The following is a 22932-nucleotide window of genomic DNA, read 5'->3' as shown; positions in this document are numbered from 1 at the left end:
CACTTTTCTTTGCAAAGCTGGGTCTTACAGAAGACCCTTCTTCTGCCCTGTAATCCTATCATGAAAGGCAAGATTAATCTGAAATATTCTGAATGTCAGTGCTGACTGTCTCTCAGACATGCCATGAGACATCAAAGAAAGGTCACAATGTGATACAACATTTGAAAAAGTCCCATCAGATCTGCTACCAGACCCCTATTAAAACTTTTATTTTCAAGGAGCTAACTACACTGACCTCCAATCTACTTTCCCTGTGGTCAGTTTTTCAGTCACCTCCAGAAGTGCTGAATTATAATCCAGCCATAACTGAGATGTTGATGAGGGAGAATGATGGTATGAACAAATAGGCTATGCACAGATGTGAAGCATTTTTCAAGTCTGCTGATGTAGCTCACCCTTGCAACACAAAGCAAAACATATTTAGACACTTCATATTCCCTTTACATATATAATGACCTCTTTAAGGTAGAGAAATCTTACGGGGCTTTCATCATGGCAATCCATGTTAAAATTTTTGAAGTCAGATGGACAGAGAAGCCAGGTGTCTGCCACCCTGAAATTCCCCTGTGAAAAGTAATGCTGAGCTTAGTAGCTCTGAAGAAGTAATTTTATCAGTTCATATATACCTGTTATGCTCTACTTATCTTTCAGAAAGTAGTTGACCATAGTCTAGCTTTCTGGTTTAGTTATGTCATCCAAGCATACTTCTCAAAAGGTTCTGTTAAGTATAAAACATAGAACTCTTCCCTCTTCAAGCAAAGATATTGAAAGCTTAATTTAAAAATTCTATATCTAATTCTGAAAAGTGTTAATATTATTTTAGATCTATACCACTGTAAATAGTTACTGGTTTTGAGAAAACTGATTCTAGAGTGAAGACAAGAGTATGAGCAGCTACGTGATAATGGATAGTGCATGTGGCAATTAAAACCAGACTCAGTAACTTACATGCTGGAATGCATTTCAGTATTAGCTCCACTGTTTTGATAATCAGAATCGTGTCTCCACCAGATTCACTGAGTAGGAAAACCTAGTTTCTTACTGAAAGCAAATAAGCCCTGAGGGTTTGAACTTCTCTGTGAATCAATGGGTTCTTGTCTCCTCTCTTTTTCCCAAGCAGTGCCTTTCACTTTAATATCTTGCCTCTGTAAGGTCCTCTTCTTTTTATAGCACAAGGCAGTGGTCTAGAAAGACTACATTTTAACAGTTTTTATTGTTGTTCAGAGTTATTCTAATCATATTCAGTGCTTTTCTGTGAGGAGAGAATTTATATGCTCCTGTATGTTTATCAATAGCAATCCACCTCCTGAAGTTGCTCCACCATTTTTGTGATAGCCTTATCGACAACAGTATGAGAGTAAGGCAGATTGTTTTAAATCATGCTGACAGTGACTTTCTATATAAGGTCCACATTTTGCTTTAGATTTATTGAAAGTTTGAGCAAAGTTAGTGATCGGGGATATTAGCAGATCTGAATCTTGATTTTTTAGAGATATAGCTCCCCTGGTAATGCCCACAGTCTTCTAAGCCACTGCGGTGTTCTCATTTGGTCATATACGTGTAAAGGCTAGTTACAGACAAAGTTAATTCCGGGGTTGTTTGTCAGTGTAGTGAATGAGGCAGGTTATCCTGTGGATAAGCACATAGTCTGACTAAAGACTGCATCTTAATGAATTCTCAAAAGGTCACAGGTTAAGAATGCATCAACAATTCTAAGTTTTGAGTGACCTGATTTCTGGATTGATGAGACTGTGGCCAGACACAGTCAGTGCTGGGTCTTACCTCAGGACCAGAGACTTTCCTAGGCTAAGTACAGAGTGTGGCCCTTTGGTTTTGCAAAGTTTTCAGGAGAACATTAGCCAAAATATATCCTACAAATGTAAAATATTTCTGTCTTGATGTATTTCAGCTTTGCAGTCCATCACAATTTAAACATCTTGTTTTTATTTTTGAATAATTACCACCAAGGTAGAGGCTTGCTGTCAAATCCCAATGTAAATACCAATACCATCTAAAAATAACATTTATGGGGAGTGCACAAAAGATGAAAAAAAGTAAGCTGTCATTTTCAGGTGCTAATGCAGAGTTGAGCTAATCCTTTTATGCTGTGGTGATGCGATGGTAAATAATGTGTGACAGTATCTGCCAATAAATTGATAGTATCTTTGACTAATTCAACCATAATTCTCCTTGTTTCACTACATGCAATGTCATGACATGGTTGAAGTCCCACTTTGCTTATTTTATGTGTATACCATCCCTGCATTTCACATGTCATCATGCAAAGTGTGGAGGGCAGTCCCAGGCTGGTGGTGTTACATGGATAGGTATCACTTTGTCTGTATAACTGGTAGATTAAAAACACCTGTTGGCTGATAACGTGTTGAGGTTTAATTGCAGTAGATGTTAATGAACAAAGTGGTTGTATTAATGGCTACGGTTAGCCTGCTAAGCTGTGGGCTTTCATGCTTGCGGGCCAGGAGGGTATAAAAGCAGAAAGAAGCATTCAGGTTCTTGAGAAGCAGGCTTTTTGAGAATACCGGCAATAGGATCTTTTGATCTTAGAGCCTTGCTTTGCATTTTCCTCAATTTAGCAACCATTAGTAAGATGAACTTATGTAATTTCTGAGGTCAAATTGTAGATCCCATTGTGTTGATTTTGTTTTTTCAACATCCTCATTCTGGAACATGTTTGTTAAGTTTGGGGTATTTTTAATTACTATTTTATTTTATTCTTATTTTAATACAATTTTTGTCCAAGTAGCTGAAATATTTAAACAGTGAGAAATACCCCAATATCTAGGATTATTGTTACAGCTGTTCTTTTCAGTCCTGCACCCCTTCACCCCATGCCAATTCAAATATGTCTAGAATGAATTGAAAGCATTCAGCTTCAGTGATAAGTGTTAGAAAGTTGGCTTATTGTAGTATTTTTGTGTCCAGGGCATGACACTTAAGTTTTCAAAGCTAGATAGCCCAAATAGAAATGTTGTGGTAGTCTTCTAAGCTGTTGAGGTGCCTCACCTTTTGTGGTTAGGACAGTGGAATTATAAAAGTAACATGACAGAATAGAGCATATTAACAAGCATCTTGATTTTCAAAAATAGTAGTGACAGTTAGAATAATGACCTTCCCAACTGTAAAGCTGGTAAATTTGATGTGGTCCTTGAGGTAAAAACTTTGTGATGCCATTTTCACTGCCACTTGAACAAATTCAGTGTGGTGTACTTTTAAAATACCAAAAGTATTCTAGAGTTCCTCATGTATATGGTCACCAGCCACACATTTTTTAAATGATCTGTTTTGGAAGAAAAGAAAATCATATAGTTTGAGATGAAGTACAATTTCAGGGGAATATAAAAACCTACTAAAATACATGAGCTGATAATAAAGGAAAATATATAGGTGGAGAGAGTGGTTTTATTGTTTAAAATCCTGTGATTAGAATGGAAATGAGAGTCCATTCTTATCTCTAACAGAGACTTTCCATGCAGCTTAGGCTTCTTTGTCTTTCCCTTTGTTCTGCCGTTTATCCATCTGTAAAATCAGGTTGGTACTTAAAAAAGAGCTTGGCTTTCTGACCTCTACTGTGTGTATGTATAGTGGAAAGCACAACAGAATCCTGACCATATGAGAAGGTCACCATCTTGATATAGTCATTCTCAAACTTGGAAATAACCATGAAAGAAAAAAACCCATTACAACTCAGAATAATTTGTGCTGAGAGAAAGAGCAGCCAATGACTTCATCAGTTATGAATCACCCTTAAAACTGAATAATCTTAACAAAAAATTATAAATTGTATATATATTCTGCAACAACACATTTGAGATTTTAATTTTTCCTTTTTTTGTATGTTGTTTTTGGCTGATTAGTTTGTGTGACATCCCGATCCTGTGAATATTTATGGCAAAATCCTTGACGATTTGAGTGAGAGTAGACTCTCAGTCAGGGTCCCATCTCACTAGGACATAAGAATCTAAAGACTGGTGAAAACAACAATCCATAAACCCCAGAGTTTTGATGTCTGACATTATGCAATAATGAGTGCCAAGATATGTGAGGCATGCAATGCAAGTATACAATGATATTTTTCACTATAAGGCTTCTAGCACTTTGTGTCTATGGTTCTTCCTGTCCCTTACTGGCGAATTGTCTTATGAATATGACTAACAATTCCTTGAATCTATCTGTGTGTTTGACATCCATAGCATCTCTGCAGTGGTGGTAGCAGCATTTTTAGTTAAGAGTAAAGTAAAAGCAAAATACATGTGCATATGGATAGGCATTTGTTTCTTGAGAATAGATGATCGTTGTAGTCAGTCTTCAGCAGTGTGTAGTTCCCTTGCAAGCTTCCAAGATGTGTTAGAAACTCTTAAAAGCATTCCTAGGAGCTTCAGCTGGTCTGTAGTCAGCCTCCCCACCTCACCCTCCAGAACAAGCAGCAAAGGAAGGGCTCCCCAAAACTTGAACTCACAGAGCAACTTATACATTGCTCACACAAACACAGGAACAAGCAATCACACCAAAGCTGTGGAGGGCCATTTATTTTAAGTAATGCATTGGTCATTTATGGTTTGTTCCACATAAGGTTTTTAAAGAAAATCAGGGACATTTACAGGAATTAAAGGCTAAAGAAAAAAAGCAAACTATGTTCTTTTCCTACACAGCTACACGGGGAGCAGAATTTGATCTCATACTGAAATTGATTACCTTAGGTCTTCTTGCTTGCTCTGCTTGCAGTGTTGGTGTGTGGCAATTTTATGCGACAATACTGGCAGAGGTGGAGGAGACCTGTGAAATGAGCAGATTGAGTGATGGTGAAGTAATTGTCAACCCAAGCCATTAAGGGTTTTTAATTCTGCCCAAGCACCACGGATCCTTGGTTGTATGACTAACATACAGGAATTTGACACTTAAACCAGAAAAGTAATTTAAAAAATTACCTTTTCTTAAATATTCATGCAGTTTTATGGCTGCTGCCTTATATATTATTATGTTATTTCCTTGTTATTATGTTATAGTTACACTTCAGTTGTAAGCATACCCACACAAATTTGCACCTAATCAACAGGGATAGTATCAAAGGTATGTTAACACATTTTTATCTGCACAGGTCAGAGTAAAGTTAAGTGCTGGCAAGATGCCTGGTGTGGCAGTTTTGCTGTCATTGACAATATATACCTATGCTGGTATATATACCTAGGCTGGGCTGGGCTGTAAATTCAAAATAGGAAGTTTTACAATAGAACTGGTGATTCTAGTTGGATCTGGGCACAGGGATGCAGAAATTGAATTTACATATATCTTTGTCAGCTTTTTTTGAAGTGCTTTGAAGTTCCAGAAAGTGAAACCACATTTTACATAGCATCTTCTGTATAAATAGCACATCCTGTTTATAGAAGTGCAGTCTGTGGGCTCCTGTTACTTAATGTGTATGGGACCGTGCATGGTCATACATGATGGATTTTACGAAAGCGCAAGTTAAATGCATAAAGCTAACGACTGTAGTGTGGTCTTTTATATATGAATATGTGTATATTAGGAAGCATAATTAAGATTGTAGGAGTCTTAGCTTTGGTACATCTCTGACTCTTGAAGCTTGATAGCATAATTCTAATGTTTGTTTTATGTAGTTTGTGTCACATGGGATAGATGGATCACTGGTAGTCTCCATGCAGTCCCCCCAGGAAGGAAAATAAAATGAGGTTATGGTTTAAAAAAATTATAATGACTTCAATGCAAGGCATTTGGAGAGGAAGGAAGAATTAATGATTACATCATCTGCTAGTGATAATGCAGCATTAGTGAAAAGATTTATTATTATTTATGGCATTGTAACGGAATATCTTAGAAAATATCTCTGATAATTCTCTGTCTGAAGCTATGTGAATTTTGGTTTGTTTTTAGTTTATATGGGTATATTCCTTTAATGACCTCAAGGGCAGGATAGATGCAAACATTCAAAGCTTTGAAATTTTTCTTCTGCTTTTTATATAAGAAAAACAGCATCTATCTGCTCTGTGGATAGCGATATCTGTTTAACAGTATGTAGTCATGGTACTGCAAACAATAAGGAGGTAATCTTTCTTCCTGAAAATACAGCAGTATTGTCAGTTATGATTTTTGTCACAATTCTCTTGGGATTTGGTGATGTTCTTTTCCCTTTTTTTTTTTTTTTTTTAAGCTCCCCCTTGTGGAAGTGTGAGAATGTGAGATTCTCACCTTCCCCTTGGAAAAAAGCAGTTTCCAGTTGTACTGATTATGGAGAAAATATTGAATATATGAATTCCAGTGATTTCAATGAAGGTGAGCAAGTAAAAAAAAAATCTCATAATAATTTTACATCATCACTCCTGGAGACCTGGAATGTAATTTTGCAAGACTTGGGGTGACCGATACTGAGATCTGGTTTGTTGCATCTATCTACATTGGAAATTAAACAGGATGCTTCTGCTAACATTGACTTTTGTGTGAAGCATTACAGACCTTTCTATGTGTAAAATGTGTGGGCAGATCTCTGCTACGTTTCCTAGGAAAGGTGGACAGCAGTCGTAAGAAAGATATGATATTGTTGAGAGTTTTTTGAATGAAATAGAAATTGAGGTAGAATACCCAGAATGTCTGATTGACATCTAGAGACTGTGTTTAAGTCTTTCTGAAAACTTTATGGCTATTCCAACTTGGTTAGCTAGACTAAAGCTTTAATGACTGACCGTTAATCCATGGAACAATGCTTTCTTCAGGTGGAGGCACAGCGAGTTACCTCTTGCTGTTAAACGTATAGGTCATCCAAGGCAATTCCTTCTCATCAGGCACTTATTCTTCTTTTTCCATCAATTCTGTAGCAATTGTGAGAGATAAAACCAGACTGCTGTAACAGATTTCTAACACATTTGGATAAAACACTACAGAAGCCTGTCATTCAGAGTTACTCACAGTTATGCTCCCATGGAGCACTCCTCTGGAGTGCAGCCATGAGTTTATATTGGTATAAAGCATGCTTGAGTATGCACCAATGTTTCTGTCAATGGAGAATTTTCTTCCATATTGTAGGTACCATAGAGTTCAGTGGTGTTGCCCAGCCAGGGGAGTCTTTGCTGAGCTGATGCTTTCATCTTGTTTCTGCCTGGTTTGCAGCAAAGAAAACCTTTGCTTCTGAATGTTTTTTTCAGATGCTCATCACCAGAAAACACCACATTTTCTCATTTTGAGTTGTCGTGGTTATAAGTGTTTGGGAATTTTTGAACAGTATATATGGTGTGCTTTTTTTTCTCGTGAGAAAATGTAGATTCATCAAAACTGAAACAAGAAAAACTCAGTTTCTATAAATTTTTGATCAAGTTTAAGCATATTTCAAAATTTTCAGAATAAATGTGATTGTTCTGTTTTACAACAGCCTTTTGGTTTGAAACGTCAGTTACTTAAAAAAATGTAACAAAATAAAAATTAAAATTTTTGAGGTTATACTAATGAAAAGTGATAACCTCAATCTTATTTTTAAAAATTATTCACTATGTTACATATTTAGGTAATAAATTATAATAATAAATTAGATTTATGAAATAATAACGAATATTCTCTGGTAATTTCCAGTCCACAGTGGCCAGGCTTCTGTTTATGGGTATTAGATATTGTTATGACTTTGTTTGTCAGTTTAGAGAGCTACCTACTGTTGAAACTTTGGCAGACATTTATAAGTGAATTTAAACAGTATATTTTGATTTCACTTATTAAACTAAGTTCCTGAAAGCATTTGTCATGAGGCAAAACATTTCCTTAATTCTTCACATTATTTTTGTAATTCGCTCAGAATTTTTTCAAACTTTCCATAACTATTTTGAAGTACAGATGCCAAAAATGAGTTAAGTGGTCTCATCAGTGCTCTAAATGTATGATATTACAACAAACACCTTTAAACTGTTATCCTGGTTTTGGCTGGGATAAAGTTAATTTTCTTCCTAGTAGCTGGTATAGTGCTATGTTTTGGGTTCAGTATGAGAATAATGTTGATAACACACTGATGTTTTCAGTTGTTGCTGAGCAGTGTTTATACTAAGTCAAGGATTTTTCAGCTTCTGATGCCCAGCCAGCAAGAAGGCTGGAGGGGCACAAGAAGTTGGGAGGGGACACAGCCAGGACAGCTGACCCAAACTGGCCAAAGGGGTATTCCATACCATGTGACATCATGCCCAGTATAGAAACTGGAGGCAGTTGGATGGGGTGGGTGGATCGCTGCTCGGGAACTAACTGGGCATTGGTCAGCGAGTGGTGAGCAATTGCATTGCACATCACTTGTTTTGTATATTCCAATTCTTTTACTATTATTGTAATTTTATTATTGTTATTATTATCATTATTAGTTTCTTCCTTTCTGTTCTGTTAAACTGTTCTTATCTCAACCCACAAGTTTTACTTTTTTTTTTTCCAATTCTCTCCTCCATCCCACTGCTGGGGGGGTGGAGAGTGAGTGAGCAGCTGCGTGGTGCTTAGTTGCTGGCTGGGGTTAAACCACAACAACTGTTAAGACATCCTCTGCAGGGGAAGGTGTCTTTGGTATTTCTAGTACTTTTAAAATGGAAAGGAGCATGTATGTGTGCAAACATCTTGATTAACAAGTAACAAGTAACAGTGATAGTGACAAAATCACATATATAGGCTCTCCTACCTAGAGAACAAAATCCCTCCAACTGCTTATGAATGTGGAGAACTTATTCTGTCTGGTAGGTAAAATATGTGTAAGTCAGGTAGCATTTAAAAAATACATTAGCTTTTGTACTTGCAGACATTCACTATTGTGGGATACAGTCTAAATATCAGTAGAGGTTCAAGCTAATACTAAGCTTGGGTGTTTCTTTAGTTTGAATGATGCTGATTGCATGCATTAAATAGTGTTATTGCTTTAGATCACTGATGATGAGCTGTAAGGTATATCTGTACATACACAATGCAGTTCAAGTACAACTTAAGCTAATTACATTTGTTCAGCATTTGAAATTCTGCCAGGTGAGATCTATGGCAAATTTAATAAGCTAATGGCCATTCTAGCCCATCATAGGCCATTCTAGCCCATCATAGCTTGCGGCTACTGTTCTTCTGTTGCTATATGCTTTTAACTACACTGTTTGGTATAAATATGATGGAGTATCTGCTGATGAGTTTTACACAGTTCCCAGAAAATGTTGAGCCTAGTGAATTAATGGTGACTTTCTCAGTGCCAGATTAAGTTAAAGAAACTGCTGAATAAACTGCTTAATTATGAAGCTGATTCATCTCCTAGTTTTTTCTTTCCTGGTGTTCCTTCCTGGAGAACACCATAATTCAGCTCTCATGCAAGGATGGAATCTGGACCTGTGGAAATTTTCAGTTAAATGCGAGCAAAGATAGAATAAAATAATAAAATTATTTATTTTATTTAAATTGCAGTGCTAGTGGAGTGGGGTCATTAATTAATTTCACAGATATTGTGACATCCTTTGGATTGTACCATAAATTCTTTGCAATATCAAAATTCTTCTATGGTCATGGGTCTTTTTTCAGTTAAAGGTGGCAAAAGTCATATCTAGTCTGCTGTCCTGAAATACTGAGCTCTCAATTCAGCTGACAGGACCTTTCTTGTCTTATGGTCTGCATGAAGTCAAAGTGTATGTTAGCAGATCTAAATGATGCTTAAAAAAAAGGGGGTGGGGAATGGAGGAATATGTATAATAAGAAAAACACATATCTACTGGGTGAAGTTTGAGCTTTGAGTGTTTTACTGGGTTGTGGCTAAATGCACCTTTGCTCTCCTGACTCGGCTGTACATACGCAGTACTTCTCCCCAGTGAACTCTTTACCCTAAAAAATTAGAAATGTTCACAAAGTGCCTAGTGCTGTAAGAATTTGAGATTTTTCAGCATGTAACAGTAACTAACCTGCAAATGTTCACTGCACAATTTTGTTCGTGTGAACTGGGAAATATCTCTCCTTGTATATCCGTGCATATCCGTGTAACTTTTTCGTTGTGTAATTACCTCTGAGGTGGTAGTCAAAAATAACCCCAAGCCAATCAGATTGAATTTCCCTGAACTTAAGCATGACAGTCAGGTTTGTAGCTGTGGAGAAACAAGAGCTTGGCACTGTTGCTGTTTCACCAAGCTTGAGGACGAAGATAAAAAGGAACACCAAGCCAGGAGACAACTGTCATCTCCTCTTCCCCTCCAAGCCTAAATAAGGGATGTGTTTGGCATCACTGAAAGCTGCTAGGGGGATTTTCTGCACAAAGGCAGAATTTGTGCTGCAAGCAGGATATTTTTACTTCAGCCAGGGAAGGGCCAAGGGGAATTTATAGAAGCTGACATTAGAAGTTAAGGGCTGAAGAGAACACATGGATAGTGGCCGAATGGTCATTTTATCCTTGGCTCAACTTGCTTTGTGCATTTAGGGAAATTAAGACGTATGATTTATTTTTTGAGACTTTTTTTTTATAGCGTGCTTTAATCAAAGGTCCCGGGAGTGAAAGCATAGATGGGTGTCAAAAAATGTTGCTATTCTCAAATCAACCCCAACGGCAAAGTCAGAGGTGGCCTTGCTGCCAATCGGCAGAAACCCAGTATGAATGGTGGAACCAACTGCCAACTCTGAGCAAAAATCAGAAGACTATATTGTGCCTGAAAGAGATTGAGAAAAACAAAGGTAGAGTTTCTCCTGCAGTGGTGCCAGTAGGCAAAGGTATGCATTTTAAAAGTTATCTTAAAAATTTTGATCTATCAGTTCATCCTGCTATCTTGTTAGCCCATTTCTCAAAATCTTTTCATTGGTTTAGATGCTGAGAATTAGATACCTTTATGATTTTTTTTTTCCCTCTTTACCGGTATAGCAGTGATAAATCTATGGTGGACTAAGTTTTCTTGCACTTCTTAATGTTTTTTGCAGAGTGACATGCTTCACAAGAGATGAGCCTGAGTAGCCTAATAGATAGGTCTACATGAATACATGAATAACACCCTGAATGTTGTTTGTATTTCCTCCATGGTTCAGTTGAAAGTCTTTGATAGTTGTTTCAGAAAATGTTGATATTTGGTCAGCTTCCTCAAAACATCTTGATCCATAAATGTTGTATCAAGGAATTAGAATTTTTCAGTTGCAATTCAGAATGGGTACATTCATACTTAAGCTGCCTAGTATTAGGATAAGATTGGCATACCTTATCATCAGAGAATTGAGTACATAGCTTTGTTATTGTATGGATGTCACCACTTTGAATTGGCTGAACCATTATCTTATCACAGAATCACAGAATGGTTGAAGTTGGAAGGTACCTCAGGAGGTCATCTTGTCCAACTCTGCCTGCTCAGGCAGGGTCACCTAGAGCCTGTTACTCTGGACCATGTCCAGATAGCTTTTGCATATCTCTAAGGATGGAGATTTGTGGCGGGTTGACCCTGGCTGAATGCCAGGTGCCCACCAAAGCCATTCTATCACTCCCCCCTCCTCAGCTGGACAGGGGAGAGAAAATATAACAAAGGGCTCATGGGTCAAGATAAGGACAGGAGAGATCACTCACCAATTACCATCACGGGCAAAACAGACTCAACATGGGGAAAATTAATTCAATTTATTACAAATCAACCAGAGTAGGGTAATGAGAAACAAAACCAAATCTCAGAACACCTTCCCTCCACCCCTCACTTCTTCCTGGGCACAGCTTCACTCCTGAATTCTCTACCTACCCTCCCCCAGTGGCTCAGGGGGACAGGGAATGGGGTTTACGGTCAGTTCATCACACGTTATTTCTGCCACTTCATCCTCTTCAGGGATAGGACTCATCACACTCTTCCCCTGCTCCAGCGTGGCATCCCTCCCACAGGAGACAGTCCTCCACAAACTTCTCCAACGTGCGTCCTTCCCACGGGCTGCAGTTCTTCACGAACTGCTCCAGCATGGGTCCCTTCCATGGCGTGCAGTCCTTCAGGAAGGAGCACACTGCTCCAGCGTGGGTCCCCCACGTGGTCACAAGTCCTGCCAGAAAACCTGCTCCAGCGTGGGCTCCTCTCTCCACAGATCCACAGGTCCTGCCAGGAACCTGCTTTATCACGGGCTTCCCACGGGGTCACAGCCTCCTTCGGGAAACCACCTGCTCTGGTGTGGGGTTCTCCACGGACTGCGGGTGGATATCTGCTCCACCATGGACCTCCATGGGTGCAGGGGGACAGCCTGCCTCACCATGGTCTTCCCCACGGGCTGCAGGGAAATCTCTGCCCCGGTGCCTGGAGCATCCCCTCCCCCTCACTCCTCTCTCCGGCTGCTGTGTCTGTCTCAGCAACTTTTTCCCTTCTCAAATATGTTATCACAGAGGCACTACCACTATCGCTGATTGGCTTGGCCTTGGCTGGCGGTGGGTCCGTCTTGGAGCTGGCTGACATTGGCTCTGTCGGACACAGGGGAAGCTTCCAGAAGCTTCTCACAAAAGCCACCCCTGTAACCCCCCCCCCCCCCCCCCAAACCTTGCCACACAAAGCCAATACAAGATTCCACAACCTCTTTGGGCAACCTGTGCCAGTGCTCAGTCACCCTCACAGTGAAAAAGTGTTTCCTGATGTTCAGACAGAGCCTCTTCTGTTTCAGTTTTTGCCCATTGCCTCTAGTCCTGTCACTGGCCCCCATGGGAAAGAGCATCCCTTCAGGTATTTATATGCATTGATGAGATCCCCTATGAGCCTTTTCTTCTCCAGGCTGAGCAGTCCCAGCTGCCTCAGCCTTTCCTGCAGTCATTTCATGATCTCAGTGGCCCATCATTGGACTCTCTTCAGTATGTCCATATCTCTCTTGTACCCAGAACTGGACACAGTACTCCAGGTGTGGCCTCACCAGTGCTGAGTAGAGGGGAAGGATTGCCTCCCTTGATTGCTGGCAACATTCCTCCTCATGCATCCTAGGAAACTACTTGCCTTATGCGCCACACGGACACTTCACTGGCTTGTGTTTAACTTGATGTCCACCAGGACCTCCATGTCCTTTTCTGCAAAGCTGGTTTCCAGCCAGTCATTCTCTGGCATACACTGATGCATGGGATTATTCCTCCCAAGGTGCAGGACTTCGCACTTCCATTTGTTAAATTGCGTGAAGTTTCTGTCAGCCCATTTCTCCAGTCTGTTGTGGTCCCTCTCATGAGCCATGACTTAAATATTGTATAAATCATTAACTCAGCTGACACTGCAATATATTGCTATTCATGTATTAACTGCAATTAAACACTTGCTTTACCACAAATGTTACCTAACTGCTACAGCATTAATCAACCATACCTAAATATAGGACTTATTTTCGCTAACTGTAAAATAAACAGTCAAAGCTCAGTTTACTTATTCTGGAATAGAATCCAAGTTTTTTTTTTTTTTTTGTTCTGGTGGTTTCTTGTGTTGTTTGTTTGTTTTGTTTTTTGTTGTTGTTGTTGTTTTTTTAGTGCTATTTGGTTTTGGGGTTCATTTTGTAGGGAAGCTCCATGAACAGTGTGATACAAATTGATAAGTAAGTCTTTTTTTGTCTGTCTCATAGCTTCTCTTCTTGACTTACCTGACCTCTCTTTACATTTTCCTATATCATTTGCATTAGGAAAAGAACTACATTGTATAGTATTTCTTCCCCTTTCTTCTGTGATTTCATCTTTGACCAAAATTTCTTCTTGGTCTTCTTACTGTGGTCTACAAGGTATAACACATAAACAATTAAGCATGCTGGCCCAGATTTCATAGCCTAACAGTAGAATCACTGTCAGGACATAGTTACGGTGTGTGAATAAATGCCAAGTGAATAATACTATTGTAGGGATCACGGCTGTTGAATTTTACAGAAAATGAGTTTTTGGATTTAACTCTTTGTTGTGTTTTAACCCCAGCCAGCAACTAAGCACCATGCAGCCGCTCACTCACTTCCCCTCACCCACCCAGTGGGATGGGGGAGAGAATCAGGAAAAGAAGTAAAAGCTCGTGGGTTGAGATAAGAACAGTTTAATAGAACAGAAAAGAAGAAACTAATAATGATAATGATAACACTAATAAAATGACAACAGTAATAATAAAAGGATTGGAATATACAAATGATGCGCAATGCAATTGCTCACCACCTGCCAAGCGACGCCCAGTTAGCTCCCGAGCAGTGTTCCTCCCCCTCCCACCCGCCCCAGTTTATATACTAGATGTGACATCACATGGTATGGAATACCCTGTTGGCCAGTTTGGGTCAGCTGCCCTGGCTGTGTCCCCACCCAACTTCTTGTGCCCCTCCAGCCTTCCTGCTGGCTGGGGCATCAGAAGCTGAAAAATCCTTGAGTTTAGTCTAAACATTACTTAGCAACAACTGAAAACATCAGTGTGTTATCAACATTCTTCTCATACTGAACTCAAAACATAGCACTGTACCAGCTACTAGGAAGACAATTAACTCTATCCCAGCTGAAACCAGGACACTCTTCTGCAGTGCTTGCAATCAGAGATAAGCTTGGGAGGGCTTTCCTATGCAGAAGACAGGGCTGCAGGCACCCTTCTGGGAAGTGTGTGCATGTGTATACAGGAGAACACTGTAGAAGGATGGGAGCTGCTGATATTGAACAATCTGGCTGAAAAAAATATTTCTTACCTCAGCTGTTAGAGATGGCATTACAGCATGTGGCATAAACATATGCAGTTTATCTGAAACTTCTTCCATTGAAGACAACAGTCAGATTTCCACACATTTACTTGGTGTAAATTGTCCTCTGAGTAGTAAATTTCTGTTAATTTGTTAAAGAAGAAATATTTATTCTTACATATTTTTATGTTAAAGTTGATACAGTCATATCTCAGCAAATGGGTTAAATGGTGACAAATGGCTAAGCTGAAATATGGCTAGCCAATTCCAGATACGTGTCCTGGATAAAAAAAAGAACTGGAGACTGGATTCTTACCTTTTTGCAAAAACAAATTGAAAACTCTTACCTGATAATGTATTGGTTTGAGCCAAAGTCAAACGTCCAAAGAAATTGTAAGCATGTTCTGAAAAGCTTTACTTTAAAGTATTTTTCTTTTTCTTTGAAATTCCAATAGGCAGGTTTTGACCAATCCTACTTAGATACCCTAAAAGACACTATGGCTTTGCACACAAATATTTTAATGTTTTGTTCCAGTTCTGTTCTGTGAAAGATAGAAGGTATGTACTAAAATGGGTCATTTACTCTCACTTGAATTCCTTCTCATCTGGGGGAGGGAGCTGGGACTGGGGGGGAGAAATAAATTAATAATAAGTTGAAATAAAGACATTCATGATAGGGGAAATAACTTGAATTTGATACTATGCTACCAGCTGTGTCTGTGTCTTACTGCTGTCATTTTGATGATAACGTTTAGAGTGATATGGTCACCAGGACTATTTAGAAGAACTGAGAAATACCAGAATTATGACAGCTACAGGAGGATCTCTCAAAGGAGGAAGCTGGAGGAGCTTTTCTTGACTGTCACTCTTGCCTCTCCTTCAGGAAAGGGAAACTCATCATTGTTTTCCCATGTCCTACCAACTGATACTGTTGGAGCATATAATTTCCCACATTTTTCTATCTATATCACTCCATTATGGAAAATGCATTATTGTAGGATAGGGTATGTGACTGACAGAGAAAGAGATTCCTCTGCACAATTTTATGTTCTGCTTGCAAGTATACATATGGCAGGGAATGGATTAAAAAAAAAATAAGTGAAGTTTAAATCACGTGCCTTTTAGACCAATAAACAGAGGAGCTAGATCTGTTGTGATGGCACTTGAACTTCAGGACTGAGTCTTCACATTGATTTGCAATATAGTCTGAGCAGTTCTATCATCTATTCAGTGTGCCTAAGAAATGGAAATCAATGAGCTGATATTGTGATGTCTTAATGAGGAAATATATTAAGCAAATGATCTCACATTCTTTAAGAAAAAAGTAAGAAATGAAATAGTGTGTAAGGGTATTGTTTCTATTTCATTTACAATTAAGATCAACAATTGACGGCATGTCCGTCTTTCTTCTCTAGTTAGTCCTAAATCCTGCTGAAATGCCTGCTGGGATCTACATTTGTGTGTTCTCAAGCTGAGCTATATGTGTAAGTTAATTATATTTTTTTCCAAAAGTATATTAAAAACAGTTATTAAAACCCTCTAAATCTGAGGCAGGCCCAAACATATGTGTATGGAAATGCAGAAAACGACATACTACTTCTTCATGTGACTGGTAGCAAGTTAATTTAAACAAAAATACATAGTGCAAAGTGAGAGAATCTTGTTTTCGGAACTGCTTCTTGAACTATCTCTAGCACAGAGAAATCAGAGGAATTAAAGTCTCAGAGGGCATATAATTCTTGGTGAACCTAGAGAAGTATTTGCTGGCAAAGTATTTGTTTCACTATGGAAAACAGTATTCAGCCTCTGTGGCTGGATGATGAGTGTTCTTCTCCAAATAAGTTAGAGGACAAGATGGCATGCTCACTCATCAGCTTCGGTTCTTTTCTCAAGTAGTGAAATTTCCAGGCATGGGATAAGTCTTTTCATTAAAAAGCTATGACTATCTCAATCAAAAATGTAAAAAATATGACAATGAATTTGTATTCCATGAGAGGGGAGAAAATTACCATTGATATGAAAAGGTATTTTAAATGAGAGCAAGGCAGTATGTGAAGCAATACACTACTCTCAAAAGGGTCTACCACTGAATAATAATTACTATATAGGCATGGTCATTTTGGACCATATAGGCACCGTGGAAATCACCAGAGACTTTTATTCATGCTTGGTTATAATGTGACTCTTACATAAATGTATGGTTAATACACAATAGTAAAGAAAAAACATACAGCAGCATTTCATAGTCAATCATTTACAAGTTCTTTGTTTTGAGTAATTTCTTCTGTTTTGCCATGTCCCTGTGCCTTCTCTGCCTCTAAGTGTCCAGAAAGACTGAGATTTAAAACACTGATTTATGGAAGTTCTTTTATATATGAAAATCTACAGTGTTTTTTAAAAACCACTTCATTCCATTGATAGTTCAAAGAATTTCAACTGCATTGTCCAAAAGTTGCCTTCCTGCATGTGGAAGTATAAAATAACTTTAATCGGCAAAAATAAACAATGCTAATACTTATCTTCATAAAGAAGAAACAAGTTTACTGTATGTTGCTTAACTGTTCACTTGAACAACTACCAAGTATAAGGCACCCACCTTTCCAGTGAAAATCTGCCCTTTGTGTCTTGATGCCTTGTTCCCTATGTAGCAAAAAATTGCCCTGAAAAGATATTTGATTCTTGATAAAAAGTGCATTTTTTTACATTTACACTTAATAACTGCAAATTTAACTAAAATTTCGCATAAATGAAAGTGTTTAAGGCTATGGGTTAATACCGTGTGATTTCCCAGGATAATGAGTTCAGCAAATGCTTGATGAGGAAATGAAGAGTTAGGTATACGAGCGCATAACTTTAACTCTGTTTTCTTGGAACTGGCAGAAGCCACTGGAAATTATCTGTAAGAGTTCCTGTTGCATGCATTATGTTCTTCTTGTGTCCTTCTACTGTAACTATGTTTTTCCAAAGTGAGGAACATGCTGTGGTGCAATTTGTAGTCCCAGCTTGGAAGCCACTTGTGCTTTCAGTTGGCCAACAGTTGCAAAGTATTCTTGTAGAGGATGCTTCTACATCCTCGTTCTGCCTGACCACTCTGCATGTCCAGGCAAACATATAGATTGTTCTCAATAAGTCTAAGGCATCTGCTAGTGCTTATTGCTAACACCTTAGCAGTATATTCTCTCAAAACAGTGTATAGCATTTTTATATATGTACCTTTCCACACCAGGCATAAATAGGACTGGCACAAGCCAGTGGCAGTTGCCTTGTGGCAACCCCATATTTTTCTCTGTGTGTGCCTGCTTTTGCAGGTTTTTCTAAGGAATACTATTTGTATGAAGAATGTCTCTTGAACTGTGGTGTCATATCCTGCTGATAGATTTGGTTTGGAAGGCATGTGGAATAATGAAAGAGGAAAGCTTTTGTGGTGATACAAGGTGATCTGAAATACATGACTCTCCTCTTCCTCAAGATTGAGAATGATCAAAAGGTATGGGCAGCTTAAAATACATGGCATACTTCTCCTTAGTGCAACTGAAGATAATGTTTTATTTTATAAATAGAGGAGTCTTAAAGTGAAGTAGAAAACATTTTCAGGGAGCTAGCTCATTGTTTTCGTTCTGATTTTTTTCAGCTGAGTCAGAAAGCACAATTTGAAAGGGAACCCCTGGCAAAGGTGGATGCCTTTATTCATCACAGTGTCTATTCTTCCTCTGACCTATCCCTTCTTATGTCCCTGAAAGCCGTGATGTACATAAAGATGTCCCTTAACAATTCCTCAGCACTGTGTGCTTGAGGTGTGTGCCCACCCTAGTACTTCTTAGCTCTCCATTGAGACAGAGGGCTGGCGTTCCCTGTGTGTTCCCTCTGATGTCTAATGGGAAAAAAATTACATGCAGCTAAGTACATGTAGAGGGAAAAAGTGGAGGAGTTCAGGAAAGCTCAACTCCTTTTGTCTTTTCTTCTAATAATTACAAGCAGTAAGGTGGGTTGAGTAAAAAGAAAGAAAGCGGGAGTAAGGAAGAGGTAAGAAGGACACATCTGGAGAGGTAGAAACCTTTCAAAACCTGGACTTCTGTGGTTTAAATTATGGATGCAGAAGAAAATTCATGAGGAGAAGGGCACCTTGGATGGTGGCAAATTGCTGCTGTAATTGTAAAATGGGATGAAACGTTCATTAAGTCATTCTGTGTTGGAAGATTTTGAGGGAGTATACCTTTTGGCCATTCTGTGTATATTTGGTTTGTGCACATATTTCATCTGCACAGTTTGGTTTGTGATGCTGGCACCTGCCTGAAGAGGAATTTTGACTTTGTTGTTACAGCTTTTGGTTTTGTTCTTCCCAATGAGAAAGAAATGTCCTGCAGTATAAGATAATGGTCAAACGAGGCATGCAGATATAGCAAAATGATCAATTACTGTTTGTTCAATGAAAAAAACCTGTTAGAACCTATCAACATATTTTGGGCTTTTTTTTGGTGAGGAGGTGGGGAGTTGCAGGCTGTATCTCTGCTCATTACTCTGAGAGGCTGATGAAGTTGATGAAGTCATGAATGGAATGGAGAGCACATGAATAGAGAAGAGTTGGTTACTATCCCTTCCAATCCAATAATTGGAGATCCTCAAATTACAGCAATAGATGTTAAATTAAAAGGAAAAAAAAGGGCCATATTTCTTCAAAATGTACATAATTAAGCTGTAGGAAGACACAGATTCAAAGAGCTGAGATCATAGCTGAGATGAAAATAGGCTCATACTTGCTCTGTTCTTATACTCCCTCTTAAGTGACTGCTTTGGCCATGGTAGAAGCAGGGTACTGCTAGGGAATTTCACTGAAATCAGTGCAAATTCTCTATCTGAAAAAGAAAAAAATATTAATTTCTATTGAGAGGAAAAAATAAAAACCCAAACCCTGCAGGCAAACATCTCCTTTCCTGATGGATCAATTTTAAATTAGCATAATCATAACCAGAAAACATTTCCTATAGCAATACTGGTCTTGCCTGACTGAGCCTTGTATGAATATTCTAAAATGATTATCTTAGATTGTGCACAGCACCTGTTTTTAAAAACAGTCTAGAATCACTAAGGAGAAAACTCATTTAACTGAAACATTAGTATTTACAAAAGTTGACTATATCATAATTTTTAAAGAGCAAATTTTGTACAGATGTTCATCTGTACACAAATAAATTTTTAAAAAACCCAACACAAGCAAACCCCAAACAGGTTTGCCTGGACATCTGTGGTATTTGTGTTGTTTTGTTTTTATGAATAAGTGAGGGAAGAATGTTTGTATCTCATAAATATTTTTGCAGCAGGAGAAATCACAGATGTAACTGCCAGTCTTAAGTTTCTAACAAATTACTCTGCCAGTCCCATGTGAGGTTTTTAATTGAAAATCTCTGTTGCACTGAAATTTAATGTGTTAGTTGTTTGGATTATTTGCTTGTCTTGGAATCAAAAGGTTTTTTTCATTTTTATTTTGCATTTCTTTACTTCTTCCTTTCATTTCGAGGATCACAATTTAAAATATTTCCTTCAAATGGATTTTGTCCATGTCCTGCTCTTCTGTTACTCCAAATATAAAGTAGGCTTCACCTTTGCATTTCTATATTACTGTCAAATATAATTAAATGTAGCAAGAAACCTACCTGAAAGGATGTGGCTTGCAAGCTCTACACTACATTAACCTGAAGGAAACAGTAGTGTAAACTGAATAATCCCAGTGTTAGCAAAGCTTATGCATTCTTGGCAGAAATAGAGGGAGGGGAAAGAAAGATAACTTGCTGCTTTACAGAATAATTTCAGCTGTCTGAATCTCTTGATATTCTAAATCTCTCTCCTATCCTGCCTGCACATTCCACCATGGAAATCTTCTGTAGTAGCTAAATACCTAGATTAGGAGTTTGTGCAGTGGCTGCAGCCCTGCTTGTAAATCTCTGTCTGACATTTGAGCCCACTTAACACTGCTGTTTCAGTGCTGACTATTCATTTGCAATTTTATTCACTGCTATTAAAAAAGATAGAATGTGTCTGCTGCTGTTTCTGGAATACATGAAAGATTGAGTAGAAACACTGATTTCCTTGGGTTGTGCAGGCTTCCAGACTTCCTCACATACATGTAGAAAGAATGCCTGTCCCCCACACCTCTTTGTCATAAACGCCATGATCCCGATGTGGATCCTGAGTGGTTTTAACTGACCTTAAATAAATTATTAAAAGTGTAAATGTAAAAGATTAATATGGAAGTAAAATTTAGAGGAACAGTTAAACCTGATACTTCAAATGTGCATAACTGAAAGGTAGAGAGACATACCACTGGCATTGTATCTGATCTCTCTGTAGATCTGTCCTTGCAGTTGAAAATAGTTGATATTAAAAGTTCACTAAACAGGAGCCGCTGCTCTGGTCCAAAAATGTTTTTTTGTGTGTCCTTGTAAAGTGAATTGTTCAGGTGCCTCTATAATCTTAAATGGTTAGATGTCCTGTATACAATGTAAAAAATGCCATTTCTTATCACCATCTCTACAAGGTATTGAGTTGCAGAGTTAATCTCAATGACACTCAATCGCTAGCAATAAAGATTTTGTATGCCTGGCTGTTGCCTTCAGTAATATTTGTGCAGTGGTGTTACCCGGAATGTCTTTATTTATCCTCTAAGGGAAAATTAGCAAATTGCTTTCTTTCAGAATATGAAAGAAGCAAAAGCCTATTTCCTCTCCACCTTTTCAAGGCTAATGGGAGTAAACAGTAGTAAACAGACATTTGTATGTTAGCTCAGGGGCACTGATGATGTGAGGTATCAACTACATGTTACTATAGCATTTGCCCAGAAAAGAGAAATATTGCACTTCTTTGCTGTACTGTACTGAAGTACAGGGTTAACGTCTGATGTGTGGTAGAGAATATTTTAATAGGAAGCTTTTCAGTGGAGGTATTACTGTAGAACTGTTGGGCCAAATCCTCAAGGACTACTTGTTGTTTCCACTGTTTTAATACCATTGGAGAGCATGGCAGGATGTCATGTCGGTATTAACTAGCTCTAAGGACTTCTTTTAGCATCAGTTGTATCTTAGTACTGCTTTACAATTACATTAAACAAATTTAGGAAGGTGAGTGATTTTAATTTGTCTCATCTTTTATATACCCGAAGTGAAATAAATTTTACTTTGGGAAATGCATGTTAATGTTTTTAATTAAAACTGGTTTAATATCTTTAAAAGTTGTTTAGCCTCTTAGAGAAAAGATACTTTGGAATCCTCTCCAGCATGTGGCCTTGGTTAAAAGCTGTTTTGCTGAAAAGCCTGGCTGTCACATAACACAAACTCCTCTTTTACAACATGCCTCTTGCTGTTAGGCGGATTGTTTGGCTGTTGTAAATCTCTTTTGTCAAGTGGGTGTTCTGAGTATGAACCAGGCTCTACTCTAATTTCCATCCAGGTTCTGAAAGGCAAACCCAAACTATTCACATGCACTTCTGTTACAGTATCTCCTGGGCTTTGGCTTTTGTTTGGGTTTTGGGGGTTTTTTTGTTTTTTAAAACGATTTTTATTCTACCATTTTATTTTGGCTTTTTAAAAATAAAATGAGATAGGTATTATGTACAAGCACCACATTTATGGTCAGTGACTGGCAAAATACCCTTTTCCATTGTATGCTAGGCAAACTGTAGAAAAAATGAAAATAACTATATTGATCTCCACGTTCTTGGGACTGTGCAGCTGGATGCAAAACTTTGCGTTCTTAAAAGCAAAGAGAAATGAGGAGAAAAGTGAACTGGCTGCCACATTCTTTTCAAGAAACAGATCTGTGGATCCTCATTTCGTTGCAGACAACTTAACTCATCAGAAGCCAATCTCAATAGTCTCCATGGGTTTACAAGTCTTTTGTGAATATGTTACTTTTGAGAAATTTCAGATGAGGTTTTGGATGATAACTGGGTCTGATTTGTTTGGTGATGCTGTTATGCTACCACATATTATATCATTTTTATTGAAAAAACCCCTTTTCTTGGGGAATAATAATTTTGGTGCAATTCTAAAAGTCTAACTGAAAGATTTACAATATTGTTCTTTGTCCATCTGTGGTGAAGACTCGCTCATGAATGCTCTTATTCAGCATAAGAAAATCAGGTAAATTAACTCAGTGATTCCTGATCAGTACCAATACAGTAATATTTGTCCTCTAGGGACAATTACCATGTAGAGACTACTTCCATCTGCCCTTTCTGTGCATGTGAGTGATCATACCACTTTCCTTATTTCCTGTACTATTAGCCCTTCTCTCTCTTTAGCAGTTAAGCTGTGTGTTGCTCTAGGGACACTT

The 22932-nt window shown here is 38.3% G+C and overlaps 1 protein-coding gene across 3 annotated transcripts in view; it reads left to right on the top strand.

Annotated features, from left to right (window-relative positions):
* ADAMTSL1 (ADAMTS like 1) overlaps positions 1-22932 on the top strand; it is a 474745-nt gene that overhangs the window by 36195 nt on the left and 415618 nt on the right. The window contains exon 1 of one of the 3 annotated variants that reach the window (XM_052776383.1): positions 18001-18094. The exons of the other annotated variants lie outside the window; for them this stretch is intronic. Coding sequence (XP_052632343.1) covers positions 18056-18094 — 39 coding nt within the window. The 5' untranslated portion in view covers positions 18001-18055. Of the gene's footprint in view, positions 1-18000; positions 18095-22932 lie in introns of those variants that run through there. 3 annotated transcript variants of the gene reach the window in all.

This window comes from Harpia harpyja, chromosome Z (genome assembly GCF_026419915.1).
Source record: "Harpia harpyja isolate bHarHar1 chromosome Z, bHarHar1 primary haplotype, whole genome shotgun sequence".
Lineage (NCBI taxonomy): Eukaryota > Metazoa > Chordata > Aves > Accipitriformes > Accipitridae > Harpia > Harpia harpyja.
Note: the sequence above shows the minus strand (reverse complement) of the source record. Positions and strands in the feature narration are given on the sequence as shown.